This window comes from Chanos chanos, chromosome 8 (assembly GCF_902362185.1).
Source record: "Chanos chanos chromosome 8, fChaCha1.1, whole genome shotgun sequence".
Taxonomy (NCBI): domain Eukaryota; kingdom Metazoa; phylum Chordata; class Actinopteri; order Gonorynchiformes; family Chanidae; genus Chanos; species Chanos chanos.
In genome coordinates, this window is record NC_044502.1 from 25845994 (window position 1) to 25865021 (window position 19028).

Sequence of the window (19028 nt, forward strand, 5' to 3'; positions counted from 1 at the left end):
CCTAAACCTCAGGTTCTAAGAATTCCCTTCTTTTTCACACACAGGTGATTTGGACGGTGCTGAACGGTGAAACCCCTCCCCTCGTGCTTCTCATTGGTCTTCTATACCATGAGCTCTGGCTCCGCCCAGGATGTGGCGGTGGAGCATTTCTTGCGTGACATAGAGAGGCGTGGTCAGCGGCTGCACTGCGCTGTGATTGGCTGTGAGGAGGAGCATCCCAGGGGTGACATGAACCTGCTGTATCGCAAGAGCCGAATGGACTGGAGACATGGAGACCAGGAGGGCAGTAAAAAGAGGTGAAGCAGAAAGAAAGAAAAAAGAAAGAAAGAAAAAAAATAAAGAATTGTATTACTGTTATCAATAGTAGTGGTAAGAATGGTAATATGCTGTAGTTTAGGTGTTGCTGTATTGTAGTTGAGGGGTTGTATTGTAGCTGAGGTGTTGTATTGTAGTTGAGGTGGTGTTGAGTTGTTGTTGAGGTGTTGCTGTATTATAGTTTAGGTGTTGTTGTATTGTAGCTGAGGTGTTGTTGTAGGATTAGGATAGTTGATGAGACTCATTACATGAGAAGATATTTGCGTTTTTTATTTTCCATTGTACTCTCTGCCACGAAAGCTATTTGAATTGGAGAGACCAAGAGAGAAGGGAGAGACAGAGAGCGAGACATACAGAGAGAGACACAGACAGAGAGAGAGAAAGAGAAAGTTGTAGGGTTGACAGAAGGAGGGAACAATGGGAGAGTAAAAAAGAAGGAAGGGGAAGTAGCAGGAATAAGAAGAGATGGAGGGAGGGAGAGAAAAGAGGATAATGAGTTGGGTTTTTAAGCCAAGGAGAGTGGAGGTGGAGATTAATGAAGGCTTTGCTTTTTCAAGAGGTACTGAGAGAGAGGTTCTGAGAGAGAGGTTCTGAGAGAGAGGTACTGAGAGAGAGGTACTGAGAGGTTCTGAGAGAGAGGTACTGAGGGAGAGGTACTGAGAGAGAGGTTCTGAGAGAGAGGTTCTGAGAGATACTGAGAGAGAGGTACTGAGAGAGAGGTACTGAGAGAGAGGTACTGAAAGAGAGGTTCTGAGAGAGAGGTTCTGAGAGAGAGGTACTGAGAGAGAGGTACTGAAAGAGAGGTTCTGAGAGAGAGGTTCTGAGAGAGAGGTACTGAGAGAGAGGTACTGAAAGAGAGGTTCTGAGAGAGAGGTTCTGAGAGAGAGGTACTGAGAGAGAGGTACTGAGAGAGAAGTACTGAGAGAGAGGTTCTGAGAGAGAGGTTCTGAGAGAGAGGTACTGAGAGAGAGGTACTGAAAGAGAGGTTCTGAGAGAGAGGTACTGAAAGAGAGGTTCTGAGAGAGAGGTTCTGAGAGAGAGGTTCTGAGAGAGAGGTACTGAGAGAGAGGTACTGAGAGAGAGGTTCTGAGAGAGAGGTACTGAGAGGTACTGAGAGAGTTTCTGAGAGAGAGGTACTGAGAGAGAGGAGGAAGTGGAGATATGACAGGGGAAGCAGGAAATGAGATGATGTGACCAAGTTCACCCGAGTCATAATTCTAAACCCCAAAAAATGACATCTTCCATATTTTATATGCAACCTACAAATCTTAGCCCCCACACATCTGAGAGAGAGAGAGAGAGAGAGAGAGAGAGAAAGAGGGAGAGAGAGAGGGGGAGGGAGAGAGAGAGAGAGAAGGAAAGAGGGAGGGAGAGAGAGATTAAATCAGCGAAACAAATAGAGAGAGAAAAGATCTGTGACCTGTAGTACTGAGAAAGTGTGGCGCTCTGGTGTTTCTGTAGAACAACACACCACACACACACATGCACATACAAACACACACGCGTACACACACACACACACACTCATACACTGGTAATGCCATGAGACAGGAGACACTGGTGTGTGTGTGTGTGGTGTGGTGTGTTGTTCTACAGAAACACCAGAGCGCCACACTTTCTCAGTACTACAGGTCACAGATCTTTTCTCTCTCTATTTGTTTTGCTGATTTATGTGTGTATATGAGTGTGCGCGTGCATGTCCTTGTGCATGTGTTTGCATGTGCATGTGTATACAGGCTCATGTGCACTTGCGTGTGCATGTTCATGTGTGTGCGTGTGCGTGTGCATATGTGCGTGTATGTGTGTGTATGTACGTCCTCTCTCAGCGGGAATGTATCTGTCATTTGCATTCCATTTCTTTTCTCATTTAACCCTCTCTTGTCTTCCCCATTTCTGTCCATCCTTTGTTCTGCACTGTCCCCTTTGTCTTTTTATCTTTCCTCTACCGTCTTCATTGTTTCCCTTTAGCACATTTACTGCCTCCCTTTACTCCAGTTTAAACCTTTTCATTGACATATTGTGTATCTATACACATAACAGCACAAAGAGACGTCACATCGTGACCCTTACTACAGCACACTCACACGCACATGCACGCACACACATGCACGCAGATCCGACATGCACTATGGGATCACACACATGCAATAAATGAGCTCTTTGATGAGCCTTTGGCAGCACAACAATTTCTCTCTCTCTCGCTCTCTCTCTCTCTCTCTCTCTCTCTCTCTCTCTCTCACACACATACACACACACACACACACACACACATGCACACACGCATGCACAAACACACACACGTGTAAGCACACACAAACATATACAGGCGCTCACACTAAACAAACTCAGTACCCTTGGCTTGTTCTCTCTGTCTCTCTCTCTCTCTCTCACACACACACACACACACACATTTCTCCCACACAACTTCTCTAGGCAGGAAACAGTCCATTCCCTCTCTCTCTCTGCCTCCCACTCTTTCTTTCAATCCCTCCATCTTCCTCAGGCTTGCTGGTGTATTCAGAGCTCTCTCATTCATCCACTCATTCATCTCGTCATCTCTTCATCTCTTCCGCTGCTTCCAGCTGTTTTTCCATCTCACACAGTCTCCGACACACCACACTCTGTTCTGTCACTTATGAATTTAAATCACTGCAGTTTTATTGCACTAACACTGCTGGCTTTCAGTTAAAGCTCCCTCATGCAAAAACAATACAAAACATCCACAAAATATCTGTAGTTGACTGTAGTTACAGTGTCTATAATATCATATCAAAAACCATATTCCACTGTAGAGAAATATAACTTTTTTCTCATCAAAGAAGCAATTCTCTAATCAAAACAATAAATAACGGGCACACTTTTACTATATAATAATTTATAAAGAAGATAAATTTCATAGAGTGTAATCTCACGTCCCATGTTTTGATATGAATTTGTAGTAGTGACAGAAAAGGATATAAATGAAAACGCTTACACACGCCCTTCGTGTGTGTGTGTGTGTGTGTGTGTGTGTGTGTGTGTGTGTGCGCGCGAGCACGTGTGTATTCTGATAATATAAACAAATCAGAGCGTTATTTGAAAGCCTGTCTGGTCACTCATAGGGTAGACTGAGCCGTCACTCTTTTTAAAACCCACCCATTTAGTTCTTTCAGCTCCCATAGGACAGAATGGTAGGGAAGTGTGTTTAGGTTTAGATGTGGTTTTTGATCCTACAGCTGTTAGAGCTCAGCTGAGAGACTTGTTCAGCAATGTTCTATGGGGACAGACTGCTCCTGAGCCACCTTTTGCCCCCCTCACGACAGCCCAGTGTCTCTACAGAGGCTCCAGGCCAGACGCCTGTACTGTCTCCCTGCCTCCGCCCGTCGCCCTTCTCTGATGTGCCTACTCCATCTGGGCCTTGGTGCTCTGACCTTCACACAGGGCAGACAGGCAGAGTCTGGGATCTTAATGAGGGGATAAACAAAAGGAGAAGACTTCACACAAGCATGGGGTTATTGTTTTTTTTTTCACTGAAAGAAAGAGGGAGGGAAGGCAGGAGGAGATAGAGAGAGAGAGAGAGAGAGAGAGAGAGAGAGAGACGTTCATTAGAGGGATTCCATTTGCCTGTGAAAATTGCTGATGCTGTTGTCAGTAGGGTGATGAGATGAGTATCTCTTGTGAGGGGAAAATGCTTGGTGTGTATGGATGTTTTTGTCAGATGAATATGGGATGAGAACATTGGTATCTTCTGAAGACCAGTCACTGAGATCACAGTCACCGGCCAGCAGGGACTAATCCACGTCATAATTTTAATTATTCTCTAATTTATTGTTCTGGAATGCTAGCTAATTTATGTGTGTGGGAGGATCTCTGCGCGCGTGTGTGTTTATATGAGTGTTTGTGTGTGTGACTGTGTGTGTGTGCATGTGTACACATCTCTGTTTCCATGTGAGGACCACTGTATGTAATTAAAGAATCAAGATGTTACACATAAATGTTCCAGACACTGTGCATGTGTGTGTGTGTGTGTGCAACAGTAATGAAGAAGACTTCTGTACTCCCCTGACAACACACTGTAGTCTGTGGTGCCACACCTTAATGAGACAGGCAGTTTGTACGTGTGTGTGTGTGCGTGTATGTGTGTGCATGCTAATTCCTGCATGTGAGGATGTGTACCTGTGTATGTGTGTGTGTGTGAGTGTGAATATACGTTTGTTTTTGCGATATGTGTTTAGAGACAAATCAACAAACAACAAACGGCAGGCTAGTTGCCATGGAAACAGGAAACAGATGCGCTTGCAGGGGCACAAGTGCAGTAGAGTGAGAAAAATGGAGAGAATATGAAGGAGGAAAAGACAAGAAGCACAGATCTGAGTAAAGGAAGAGACACAGCCAGCATGTTTGTCTTTTATTTGTGCTAGGAGAAGGTTAGGTTTTATAAGTGTGTGTGTGTGTGTGCATGTGCGTGTGCGTGTGTGTGTGTGTGTATGTGAGAGAGAGAGAGAGAGAGAGCAGGAGAGATTTTTTAAAAATGCTGAGGAGAAAGGAGGGGTAACATGAAGAGGGCATATGAGGACAAAGACGAGGGTGGGTTTTTGTGAGAATGAAAAGAACAGAAAGAAAGAAAAGAAAGTGAGTGGTCAGTGGGGAGCGGGGGAGGTGAGGGCAGAGATGGTTGGCATGCACAGCTGCCTCCTCTCCTCTCTCATCCCTCTCTTCAACTGTGCCCACCATACACATGTGTGTGTGTGTGTGTGTGCGCACGCGTGCGTGTGCGAGTGTGTTTATACTTTTATTCAGGAAATGAACAATGGAGGGGTTTGGGGCTATGAAGAAGGAAAGAGTAAATGAACTGTGAGCTATTTAAAGATCCATATTTGAGACAAAATCCAACACAGAAGAGAGATGAAAAAAAAGATGAGTAATGCAGTCCCAGACAAATACATCAGGGAACCTGAATCTTTTTCTTTCATGAAAGAATATCTCCCTATTCATCTCTCATCTTCTCTCTGCTCCTCCTCTCTCTCTCTCCCATCTCTCTCTTTCTCTCTCTCCATCTCTCCCTACTCTCTGTCTCTCTCTCTGTCAGCTCCAGTCATAAGGACACATCCTCAGCCACGGTTGGGAAAGTTCGTGACTTGGCATCATTTCGGCGGCATTTCCGGATGGGTTTTATGACCATGCCCGTGTCGCAGGACCTCTCTCCGCACTCATGTGCTACGGCCATGGCTCCGCGTTCCCAGTCCTGCCACGCCGTGGGCACCGGGGAGGGTGGAAGTCTGGAGAACGGAGACTACCCAGACTCCGACCCCCAGAATCCTCCCCACGCTTCCAGTCGCTGCCCCCCTGCCAAACCCAAACGCCACCCCAGCACTAAGCTCAGCTCCAACGCCCAACAGGAACACCCACCCAGGAGCATCCACGCCCCCCCGGACACTCCGCCACCGCCTCCGCCAACTCAGCACCCACCCAGCAAACACGCCGAGAAGAAGAATGGTAAGGAGGCTGGAAACACTGTATATAAAATGTCCAGATATCCATTTCTCTCTATCTTATACCATTTATAATAACGATTGACTATAATGACTGTAATGATGTTACCATATGATCTATCAGCCTTTTGTCTCTCCCTTGTTTTCTCCCCTTTTTTCCTCATCCAATGCTGTATTTCTACCTTTTGTTCTTTCCTTCTCTCTCTCTCTCTCTCTCTCCCTCTGACTCTCTATAGCAATGAAAAAGTCTGATTCAGGTGATATGTCGGGGAGGAAGGTTCCTCCTCTAAAGCCCAAACGCAGTCCAAGCACGCAGCTGTCTTTTGACCCTCCCCCGCCCCGGGTCCCGCCCCCAGCCACGCCCTCACCCTTCCAGAGCTCTGAGCCTGCCCCTCAGGGGGAGGAGGGCGATGATGAGCCAGTGTACATCGAGATGGTGGGCCAGGTTTTTACTCGGGAGACGCCCAGTGCCCCCACACCCCACCCCGTCACTCCGTCAGCCACCACCCCTGACTCAGACTCTGACCAGGGTGAGGCCATTTACGAAGAGATGAAATACCCGTTACTTGAGGACCGCGACGCCCACCGACGACTGCCACTGAAACAGGACCGTCTCAAATCTGCCAAAGCCTTTCACTCCTCCTCCGTCACTTCCCCGTCTCCTTCCGCCTCCTCCCCTCTCCCACGCCCTTCCTCCTCTTCTCCGTCCTGCTCCTCCAAACCCAAAACTGCCATCTCTATCTCTCACTCCTCGCCTCTCCCCTCCTCCTCAGCCTCCTCTACCCCGATCCCTCAGCCGCTCTCCTCCAGTCCCCACCCACCTCGTGCTCCGACTCCATTCCTCCTCCCTGGAGCTAAATTGGAGTCTGAGTCCAGCAGTAAGATCCCAGCTCCCTTCCCCAATCTGCTCCAACACAAGCCCCCACTCCTGGCCTTCCCCCAGCCTGCTGCAGCCTCCAGCGGAGTGGGGGTCCAACACAAGACCTCAGCCAAACTGGGCACCATCAGCAATCAGACCTCCTCGACTTCTGCTACCAGTACCACCTCCACCACCTCCTCCTCCGCTTCCATGACTGGCTCTAAGGAGTCGTCTGCAGGTGGAGGGGGAGGCTCCCAAGAGAAGGAGAAGGAGAGAAGGGAGGGACAGCTGGGGCCAGCACCTGGATTAAGAGCCAGGAGTCACTCCACTCCTTTGCCTCCATCCTCTAAATCATCCTCCCCTTATTCGCACCATCATCATCACCACCACCCACATCACCGACCTTCACACTATCACCACTACCGCAAGCCCGAAAAAGAGGCCAACGCCAAAACCTCCACCCAAACTCAGACCCAGGGCAAAGAGGGCAAGAGCGTGAGCTTCCTGCTCAAGTCTGACAAAGCAGAGAGAGAGCGAGAGAGAGAGAGAGAAAGAGAACGAGAACGAGAGCGAGAGAGGGATGTAAGCACGCCGTCCTCCAGCCAGTCTGAAATGCCCATCTCCACCGGCACCAACACACACACTCACACACAGACCTCTCAGAGTGGCTCTAGCACCACTCCGACATCATCTTCCTCTTCCTCAACACCCACTTCCTCTTCCTCCACCTCCTTATCCCAGCGGCCACACTCTCGCCCTCACATGCATCGTTCACACACTCCTCACGGCCTCTCACTGGGCCTGCCTGCCTATAAGCCTCCTCCTGCAGACAGCCCCCTGCTCTGGACATACCCCTCCGTGGGATTTCGGAGACCCCCGGCTTACGACAGCCTGAGGGGTGGCTCCCAACTCCCCTCCTTGCACCCGGAACCCGGCGTTAAAAACTCAACTGTCGCCCAAGCTCTTCAGAGTAAGGGTGGATTTGTACCATGGGACAGCAGCAGTGGGCTGGGCCTCGCAGACGAAGCTCCCTATTGGCCGATGCACAGGAAGCTGTCATTTAGTCACAGCGGGCGGGACACTGAGAGTGAGTAATGGATAGCTGTCAACTTCTTTACTGTTTAGATTTGGTGGCAATTGCCATGCCAGTGAGACATGTTTAAATGAACTAGATTAAACTGAATTGACTTTTTGTGAAACTCACAGAAATTTGAGAGTAGTGAGCAATGTATTCATTAAAAAAAAGTGTTCATAAAGTTTTACATTTACATCTGTCCAACTGTTTTTTATCATCTTACAACTACTGTTTCACTCTCTCTCCCTCTCTCTCTCTCTCTCTCTCTCTCCCAGAGGAGGATGGGCGTGTGTGGAATGGCAGCACTGATACACTCTTAAAGAAAGAGAAGGATGAGGTTGGCACAGGGCTGCGTGGTGGGCACTCAGGCATCCCCGTGCGTCCAGGGGGCAGACTGGGGCACAGTGAGAGCCTGGCTGGGGCAGACGGCCCGCCGGGGTTCAGAGTGTTCCCCCGAGGGGCGCTACCGTTACCCTGCCAAACTTTCCCTGCCTGTCGCAATGGAGGTAAAGTGACACACACAGCCTATTCACAGTGACACACTGTCTTATTTAAGAGTCATATACTGTGACAATGACACAGGACTTTACATAAGTGTGTGTGTGTGTGTGTGTGTGTGTTTACAGAGTTGGGTCGACTGGGCAGGTCTTCATCCACCTCTGGGGTGCGACAGGCAGGTGGAGGAGAGGTGGCGAGACAGAGCAGCCTGCCTGTCCGAGAGGCCCTGAGTCAGGTGCACTAGCTCTATCTGCTGACACTACCTCCATCTCCTCACACGAACACCATCTCCTCACACGAACACCATCTCCTGACACTACCTCCATCTCCTGACACTACCTCCATCTCCTCACACGAACACCATCTCCTGACACTACCTCCATCTCCTCACACGAACACCATCTCCTGACACTACCTCCATCTCCTCACACGAACACCATCTCCTGACACTACCTCCATCTCCTCACACGAACACCATCTCCTGACACTACCTCCATCTCCTCACGCGAACACCATCTCCTCACACGAACACTATCTTCTGACACTACCTCCATCTCCTCATACTAACACCATCTCCTGACACTACCTCCATCTCCTCATACTAACACCATCTCCTGACACTACCTCCATCTCCTCATACTAACACCATCTCCTGAGACGAACACCATCTCCTTATACTAATACCATCTCCTGAGACGAACACCATCTCCTTATACTAATACCATCTCCTGACACCACTGCTGCCTTTCACCAGTATATACATACCACTAACCCTGACTGTTACTGTCTCAATACACTGCACTTCAGCCACACACACACAAACACACACACAACATTATCTCCATCTTGCCCCAAACACAGTGTCATTTAGTTACACATGCATAAATCATAACTACTGTTATTATAACTGGGTCAGTGAGGGGGTGGGGGGTGGTGGGGGGTTCATGTCCACACAGTCGTCTGTATGTGATTGTCACTGTGTGAGTACAGAGACAGTGTGTCAGGTGAACACACACATTTCCACAGCCTTATTGGGGCTGTAACACACAAAAGCAGCACTTTGGGACGGTAAATATCTACTATTATTCAATGATCCTGTGTTCAGACTGCCCGTATGAATTGTACTATTCCCCCTTACTTCCCATTACTGCTGTAAGCATAATTACTGATATTATCTGTATTATCTGCTCTGTGACTCCGCCTTGACTGAGCTCTGGATGATTATAATTATTTTGACCAGTCTGGTACAGGCTTACCCCCCTGCCTCATACACACCTCTCTCTGATACACTCACACACACACACACAACCACCTGTGTGGATGACACATCCTGTCTGTCACCAAGTGACACTAGCTGTGTGTTATGCATCACATAGATATAAGTGTGATGTATCATATAGAGGTGAGTGTGATGTATCATACAGAGGTGAGTGTGACGTATCATATAGAGGTGAGTGTGACATATCATATAGAGGTGAGTGTGATGTATCATATAGAGGTGAGTGTGATGTATCATATAGAGGTGAGTGTGATGTATCATATAGAGGTCAGTCTGATGTATCATATAGATATGTGTGATGTATCATATAGAGGTGAGTGTGATGTATCATATAGAGGTGTGTGTGACGTATCATATAGAGGTGAGTGTGATGTATCATATAGAGGTGAGTGTGATGTATCATATAGAGGTCAGTGTGATGTATCATATAGAGGTGTGTGTGACGTATCATATAGAGGTGAGTGTGATGTATCATATAGAGGTCAGTCTGATGTATCTTATAGAGGTCAGTGTGATGTATCATATAGAGGTGTGTGTGACGTATCATATAGAGGTGAGTGTGATGTATCATATAGAGGTGAGTGTGATGTATCATATAGAGGTGAGTGTGATGTATCATATAGATATGTGTGATGTATCATATAGAGGTGAGTGTGATGTATCATATAGAGGTCAGTCTGACGTATCATATAGATACGTGTGATGTATCAGATAGAGGAGAGTGTGATGTATCATATAGAGGTCAGTCTGACGTATCATATAGATATGTGTGATGTATCAGATAGAGGTGAGTGTGATGTATCATATAGAGGTGAGTGTGACGTATCATATAGAGGTGAGTGTGATGTATCATATAGATATGTGTGATGTATCATATAGAGGTGAGTGTGATGTATCATATAGAGGTGTGTGTGACGTATTATATAGAGGTGAGTGTGATGTATCATATAGAGGTGTGTGTCACGTATCATATAGAGGTCAGTGTGATGTATCATATAGAGATGAGTGTGATGTATCATGTAGAGGTCAGTCTGACTTATCATATAGATATGTGTGATGTATCATATAGAGGTGAGTGTGATGTATCATATAGAGGTCAGTCTGACGTATCATATAGATATGTGTGATGTATCATATAGAGGTGAGTGTGATGTATCATACAGAGGTCAGTCTGACGTATCATATAGAGGTGAGTGTGACGTATCATATAGAGGTCAGTCTGACGTATCATATAGATATGTGTGATGTATCATATAGAGGTGAGTCTGACGTATCATATAGAGGTGAGTGTGATGTATCATATAGAGGTCAGTCTGATGTATCATATAGATATGTGTGATGTATCATATAGAGGTGAGTGTGATGTATCATATAGAGGTGAGTGTGACGTATCATATAGAGGTGAGTGTGACGTATCATATAGATATGTGTGATGTATCATATAGAGGTGAGTGTGATGTATCATATAGAGGTGTGTGTGACGTATCATATAGAGGTGAGTGTGATGTATCATATAGATATGTGTGATGTATCATATAGAGGTGAGTGTGATGTATCATATAGAGGTGTGTGTCACGTATCATATAGAGGTCAGTGTGATGTATCATATAGAGATGAGTGTGATGTATCATGTAGAGGTCAGTCTGACTTATCATATAGATATGTGTGATGTATCATATAGAGGTGAGTGTGATGTATCATATAGAGGTCAGTCTGACGTATCATATAGATATGTGTGATGTATCATATAGAGGTGAGTGTGATGTATCATATAGAGGTCAGTCTGACGTATCATATAGAGGTGAGTGTGACGTATCATATAGAGGTCAGTCTGACGTATCATATAGATATGTGTGATGTATCATATAGAGGTGAGTGTGATGTATCATATAGAGGTCAGTCTGACGTATCATATAGAGGTGAGTGTGACGTATCATATAGAGGTCAGTCTGACGTATCATATAGATATGTGTGATGTATCATATAGAGGTGAGTCTGACGTATCATATAGAGGTGAGTGTGATGTATCATATAGAGGTCAGTCTGATGTATCATATAGATATGTGTGATGTATCATATAGAGGTGAGTGTGATGTATCATATAGAGGTGAGTGTGATGTATCATATAGAGGTGAGTGTGACGTATCATATAGATATGTGTGATGTATCATATAGAGGTGAGTGTGATGTATCATATAGAGGTGTGTGTGACGTATCATATAGAGGTGAGTGTGATGTATCATATAGAGGTCAGTCTGACTTATCATATAGATATGTGTGATGTATCATATAGAGGTGAGTGTGATGTATCATATAGAGGTGAGTGTGACGTATCATATAGAGGTCAGTCTGACGTATCATATAGATACGTGTGATGTATCAGATAGAGGTGAGTGTGATGTATCATATAGAGGTGAGTGTGATGTATCATATAGATATGTGTGATGTATCATATAGAGGTGAGTGTGATGTATCATATAGAGGTCAGTCTGACGTATCATATAGATATGTGTGATGTATCATATAGAGGTGAGTGTGATGTATCATATAGAGGTCAGTCTGACGTATCATATAGAGGTGAGTGTGACGTATCATATAGAGGTCAGTCTGACGTATCATATAGATATGTGTGATGTATCATATAGAGGTGAGTCTGACGTATCATATAGAGGTGAGTGTGATGTATCATATAGAGGTCAGTCTGATGTATCATATAGAGGTCAGTGTGATGTATCATATAGAGGTGTGTGTGACGTATCATATAGAGGTGAGTGTGATGTATCATATAGAGGTGAGTGTGATGTATCATATAGAGGTCAGTCTGATGTATCATATAGATATGTGTGATGTATCATATAGAGGTGAGTGTGATGTATCATATAGAGGTCAGTCTGACGTATCATATAGATACGTGTGATGTATCAGATAGAGGAGAGTGTGATGTATCATATAGAGGTCAGTCTGACGTATCATATAGATATGTGTGATGTATCAGATAGAGGTGAGTGTGATGTATCATATAGAGGTGAGTGTGACGTATCATATAGAGGTCAGTCTGACGTATCATATAGATACGTGTGATGTATCAGATAGAGGTGAGTGTGATGTATCATATAGAGGTGAGTGTGATGTATCATATAGATATGTGTGATGTATCATATAGAGGTGAGTGTGATGTATCATATAGAGGTCAGTCTGACGTATCATATAGATATGTGTGATGTATCATATAGAGGTGAGTGTGATGTATCATATAGAGGTCAGTCTGACGTATCATATAGAGGTGAGTGTGACGTATCATATAGAGGTCAGTCTGACGTATCATATAGATATGTGTGATGTATCATATAGAGGTGAGTCTGACGTATCATATAGAGGTGAGTGTGATGTATCATATAGAGGTCAGTCTGACGTATCATATAGAGGTGAGTGTTACATATCGTATAGAGGTATGTGTGATGTATCATATAGAGGTGTGTGTGACACATTGTATAGAGGCGTGTGTGATGTGTCGTACTGAGGTGTGTTTGTTATGCATTGTTTGGAGGTGTTTGTGTGTGAAATCATCATCCTCGTGTAACATAGAGCTGGGTGATTGACACAGCGACAAAGATAACAGAAATGAAAGTGCTGTGCGTGAGTAGAGAGAGATAACCTAACTTCCTGCTGAGTCTTTGAAGTGCTAGGGCTTTGTCTTAGAGTGGGTGTGTTCTGGAGGTCACTGAGTTCTCTGAGAGAGACAGCACAGAACAGAGCAGCAGCAAACAGCTTGGCAGATGTTGGCTACTGCGCAGTGAACTTGATTTGAATGTTTGTTCAGTTTATGTACACAGAGTCAGACAAAGCAGCCTATGATCCTATGAAATGAATGTGTTGTTTTTTGATTGGTCCGTTTTTATTTGTGTTTGCATTGCTGTGCGCACACAGGAATCTTTTATCGGATCTCTCAGATCTGCTGGCTGTGTTAAGAGATGTTGTTTTTTTCCTGGTATATGCTGTATTTTACGGCAGTAGTGGATTTGGATGTGTTGGGATTATTATCTATGTATCTGATGTATTTAACAGTTGGCTTTATAACGGTGGGAAGAGGCAGAGGAGACAATGGAGAGTCTGGAGTCTCTGAGGGGCAGAAAACGCTGCGTTCTGCTCTGTTCTCAGCACGACCACGTCTCTTGGCAAAGCCTCAGATCCTGACACAGGCAGAGTGTGTGAGCGTGTGTGTGTGTGCGTGCGTGCGTGCACGCGGCGGAGACAGTCTGGGTATGCCCGTTTGACCTTCCCTTACACAGCAGGAGAAAGTGGATTGTAGGGGGGGAGTAGTGTGTCTGTGGGTGTGGAGGTGCTGTAGTGTTGCCATCTGGTGGCCAAGCTTGGAATAGCACACAACCTCCTTGCCTCTGTCCCAGTATTCACACAAAATGAAACTGCTGCATCCCTGAAACTGACTCTAAGTCAGTCCCTTTAACTAGACAGGGATAGATTTGGGTTTCACACTGGTGTTTCTCATGTCTCATGGTCTCATGTGTTTTATTTTTTCATCTGTTCATCCATCCATAACATCCAAACCTTATTTGTTTCCGCCCTCCTTACCCCTTCTCCTTCTCCTTCTTCTTCTCCTTCTTCTCCTTCTTCTTCTTCTTCTTCTTCTTCTTCTTCTTCTTCTTCTTACCCTCCTCATTCTGGATTTTAACATCTTCATGCTCTCCCTTTCTTGCTTTGTTTAACTCTCTCCTCTCTTTTATTCTTTGGCCAGTTCTGTTTTAACTGTCTGTCACTTATTCTCTCTCTCTCTCTCTCTCTCTCTCTCTCTCTGCAGTTCCACGCCCACTCTCAGGCACAGACTCCCTGTAGTCCGTCTCTCTCCCGCCAGCAGCAGCAGCAGCAGCTACAGCAGCAGCTACAACAGCACCACCTGCACCTGCAGTTCCAGCACCTGGCACAGCTGGCGCAGGGACAGTCACCCATCACAGCGGGAACCTCCTCCACCACCTCCGCCACCCACACGCAACGCGACGGGAAGCTGCTGGAAGTCATAGAGAGGAAACGCTGTCTGTGTAAGGAGATCAAGGCCCATCGGAGACCAGACAAAAGTCTGTGCAAGCAGGACAGCATGCCCATTTTACCCAGCTGGAGACGAACACCAGAACCACGCAAAACCGGGACCCCACAGACTGTGGTCTGGGACACTGCCATCTGACAAAGAGAGAGGCGCACACACACACTCACAGAGACGCACAGAAAGCGAGAGAGAAATGAGGGTAAATGACCTTGTTGAAAAGAGATAAGTAGATTTAGTGCTCTTTAAAGATGATAGATGAGATGATAGAGGGGAAGAGTAAAAGAGTGAGAGAAAAAAGAGGAAAAAAGTTTGTAACATGACTGAGGAGCTGAGGTCATGTTGTAAATGCTAGAGTTCACTGAGAATACACTCACATACACACACATGCACACACACACATGCACATACGCACACACAATGAAGAGACAAACTGTACTACTGCATTACCACCTTGGATAAGGACAGAATGAGGCAGAGGGGTAGAGATGAGTTTACAACATGACAGAAACGCACTGAACCTTTTGTAAACTTCCCAAGGAGATCTATTCTCTACACATGCTGTCATGTGGAGACACTAAGCAGAGGAAAAGAGAAATGACTCTTTTTTTCTGCAGTAACTAGAGGAGAATGGAAAAAAAACTGAGGGGTTAAAGAAACCCCAGATGAAAAAAAAAAAACAGAGGATAGCAATTTTACTCATCTTTGAGACCTGTTTGACTTGGGGTGGTGTGTTTTTAGCCATCAGTCTGCTAAACTACTGTATGTATACAGACACTCCACAAACATATTACACTGAGACTTGACTCTTTTCTATTTCTTTTCTTTCTTTTTTTTTTTTTATTTATGTCTCCTCATGTCTCAGTGAACTCTGTTTGTGTGGTTAAGGGCTCAACACCATTCCATGGGCTCTTACTCAGAAACCAGAAATACGTGCATTTGTGAGTGTGTGTGTGTGTGAGTGAGTGAGTGTGTGTGTGTATGTCTGCTGGCACACACATGCTAATCAGAGGTTTCATCAGACAGATCCCTGTTTGACAAGCACACGTGTAATACAAGACACACACACATGCACGCGCGCACACAACACACATAAACAAACACAAACACACACACTGTAAAAATGAAGAGTAAAAACACAGAGGTTTGTAGGGTACCTTTGGAGTTTGTTAATAAATATTTGATGGGTTTTCTGCTGTTTTGTTTCCTATGGCCTGTGTGTGGGCTTGTTTGGCTCGGCGGTTTAGCCACGAAAGGATGCACTGCCTGGCAGAGCTGTGTATCCAACAAAGACTCAATGGACTTCTGTAGCAATATGCTCCTGTCAATGCACGAGTCCACTCTCTCAGCGAGGGTTAGACTCAAACACATCGATGACAACAACAACCAATAATATCCCTAACAGAGCCCTCATCGCCCTCATCGCCCTCATCTCTCATCAAACCCGATGAAATTAACAACACCGCTTGTCCAGTCAGAGGGCTTGCCCCAACGTGAAGGGGGCACTGCACTAATACACACCACACAGCCAGATCACACTGTAACCTGCTGGTTTGGTTGGACCTATATGCTTCGACGGCGTCGTGCCATGATTTTCGAATCTCTGTGCATTTTCCTGCTACACCGTCACACATCCTCAGCAGCAGAGAGACATGGTGTTGATCCAGCAGAGGTTGGTCTCTTAGAAACGCTTAAGGGTGAGACGGTTGCCGCGTGCACGCGCACTCTCTTTTCCACATGTCATCACACTCACAGACAGGGAAGGGAGATTATAACATTCTGCATTATGTTTTCAAAAATTTTTTAAAAATTCACTGCATATTATCAAGGCTGAGGTACTGACCCTCCCTGGGATTGCGACACTGCTACTGTTTACCAGGCAGCGAAACACCTCAAATGAATGCTGGAACAATCCATTCAAATAAATAATAATAAAAAAAAACAAATAATAACACAACATGCTCTTAAGATGTAAGAAAAACATACACACGCACACACACACATTGACAAGTGTCAATATAAAAACCTGTAAAAATGTACAACTGTATGGATTATGTAGCAATTATTTCCACTTTCATACTTGTAATCAATAAATATTCTGTAGCATATAATGTATAAAGATACAAGGTGTTGATTTGTTTTATAAAGAAATTTAGTAGTCCTATCTGTGGCAACAAGTCTACACTGTACCCAACGGCCTGACCAATGCTCAGCCCGTCCTCCCAACGAAACGACACACATACACACACAGTGTAGACTGGCCTCCTGCTAAATTAACGCACATCTCCCTTTAAGACGTCCCACTCTCCTCACATTGTATGTCCTCTTCTTTCTTTTTTTCTTTTTGGTTAGCATATCTCTCTATTTATGTGCTGGTCAGCTAATGACCAGAATTTGATCACAATTTGGATTATATTTTGGAATCACATTTTGCTGCTATGTTGAGGTACTACGGTTTTTATCTGTGGGTTTACACTTCTGCACCGACATCCACACTTATCCTCATTCTTCCTGTGGATGTTTTTCTGTTGGACTCTTCACTCCCAAGGCCTGATGGGATGGAGTTGTACTAAGTCTGGACAAAGTGGATCCTTCTGTACTTGTAATATGACACTTGAATGTTATTCAGTTGTTATTGTGGTTGTTATTATTATTGTTATCTTTTTTATTTTTTATTATTATTATATTATCATTTTGATGTTTTTCTTTTCTTCTTCTTTTTTTATTTCACAGAATAGTTAGCACCAAAATGTATAGTTCCTCCCTGTTGTCATTACTGAAAAGATTACGGTGGTGTTGTTGCCTTGAGGTTGTCATGACACTGGGGTATCATAGCAACTCTGCAAAAACCACTCGACGGCCCTCAGCGGCTATCTGAACATAGTCTCTGTTTAACAGGAAGTGGGACCTCATGGTAGAGGAGGAGGAGAAAGAGGGAGGGCAGGTGCAATGCATGTTGGGATTGCAGTCATCAAATGTTGAGAGAGGTTTTGAACAGATGTCCTTAACCTTGATAGGTTGTGCCCACTTTGTACTTCAGATATTCTAAATAATTATCTAGCTATGATTTATTACAATGAAGGGTTAACTTAAGTATTATTGAGAAAATAGTTTACAGAAGCTGTCGGCTTTGCGTGTCTACTTAAACAGTGGCCATATTATCAGTGCCATAATGTATTGATATGGTAAGATACGGTGTACCTTGGAAATCACTGTAGTGCTATATTTGCATTGATATCGTCATGGAATAAATTTTATAAGATGAACTGGACTTCTTGTGTTCTTGCTCTCAAGTATGTGTTCAACCACAGAAACACCTGTGTGTCACCAGAAAAGAATCATGGAGTGTGTGACTCATAAGTATGTCCTTTTCACTGTTAGGTCATAAACCAGCTCAGATACATTCTACAGACAACAGTGGAAAGGCTCTGACTGAGGAGGAGAATCCGTAATTCAGTGTTTCTGCATCCAGTGTTCAGGGGATTCTGTTCCCTTTATTTCAGAATCAGCCCAAGACACACCAGACTGCAATGATCAGCTAAATGTCAGTTGTGTATATTAGCACCACTTAATAGTGTCTTTAAGACTGGGTTGCTGTGTGGGTAGGTGCAACATTAGGAAATATTAACTCTGATCTTTCTTTAATATTTACAGCATCGGCTGTGTTAATCTGTAGCCCTTCTATTATTGGAAATCAAAATTTCTAATCAAATCAGAGATTCAGGAAATCATCAAAGCTGATCTCAGACCAACAGTTTTAGTTTTGGAATGTTCTCTGCCATTCTGCTGTGGGCCAGAAGAGGGAGCTGTTCAAATACTTCTGTGTTGTCTGCTGCACATACAAAACACACACACTAACATGTGTTTGCACCCTACTGTGTGGTAGGGACTACAGAACTATACATCACTCTCATTAGACACACACAGGACAACTCGACTGCTACTCAGCAACCAAATTCTTGCATCTCTGCTTCAGACTCAAGTCAAAATTTTACTCCCATTACAGTACAGTTCTGGCTCAGTCGGCTGCTCTGCACCACTCTGCTGCCACTCCACATCCTGGCATTCTCACGCTGGGTACCTTGTGTTCAGAATGTATTCCCCTGAGCTGCTATTTTAGATTTCTGCATGACCCCTTTAGAGCCTGGTGCTGCAGCTGCACGCCCCTGCAACTGAACTTTACAGCCTTTCTGTAAGGTTTCAAACCACTCTATGACTACTGTAGACCATTCCACCTTTACCTCTCCAGCTTCATCCCCTCCACTTTCAATCCTCCAGGTTAACCTTCCCACCTTCACCTCTATAGCTTTACTCCTTTAAATTTACCTCTATAACTTTACCGCTCTGCCTGCACACCTCCCCCATAACCACTCCACCTTTATCACTCCACCTTTGTCACTCCACCTTTATCACTCTATCTCCCCCCTTCACATTCACCTGCCAACCTATACCTCTCCTCTTTTACCCTAGTCTAA

The 19028-nt window shown here is 44.8% G+C and overlaps 1 protein-coding gene across 1 annotated transcript; it reads left to right on the forward strand.

Moving 5' to 3' along the window:
• Window positions 1–213: 213 nt before the first annotated feature.
• Window positions 214–14694, forward strand: nyap1 (neuronal tyrosine phosphorylated phosphoinositide-3-kinase adaptor 1). Its single transcript, XM_030783326.1, has 6 exons — window positions 214–296; window positions 5384–5790; window positions 6023–7732; window positions 7996–8226; window positions 8347–8453; window positions 14314–14694. The coding sequence occupies exons 1-6, from the start codon at window positions 229–231 to the stop codon at window positions 14692–14694; spliced, it is 2904 nt and encodes a 967-aa protein (XP_030639186.1). The 5' UTR covers window positions 214–228.
• The last annotated feature ends 4334 nt before the right edge of the window (window positions 14695–19028 follow it).

Excerpts from the sequence above, each read along its gene's own strand:
- nyap1 (XM_030783326.1), top strand. The coding sequence starts at position 229 with ATGAACCTGCTGTATCGCAAGAGCCGAATGGACTGGAGACATGGAGAC. Across the intron at positions 8,227-8,346 it reads CCCTGCCTGTCGCAATGGAG|AGTTGGGTCGACTGGGCAGG; the intron begins GTAAAGTGACAC and ends GTGTGTTTACAG. Across the intron at positions 8,454-14,313 it reads TCCGAGAGGCCCTGAGTCAG|TTCCACGCCCACTCTCAGGC; the intron begins GTGCACTAGCTC and ends CTCTCTCTGCAG.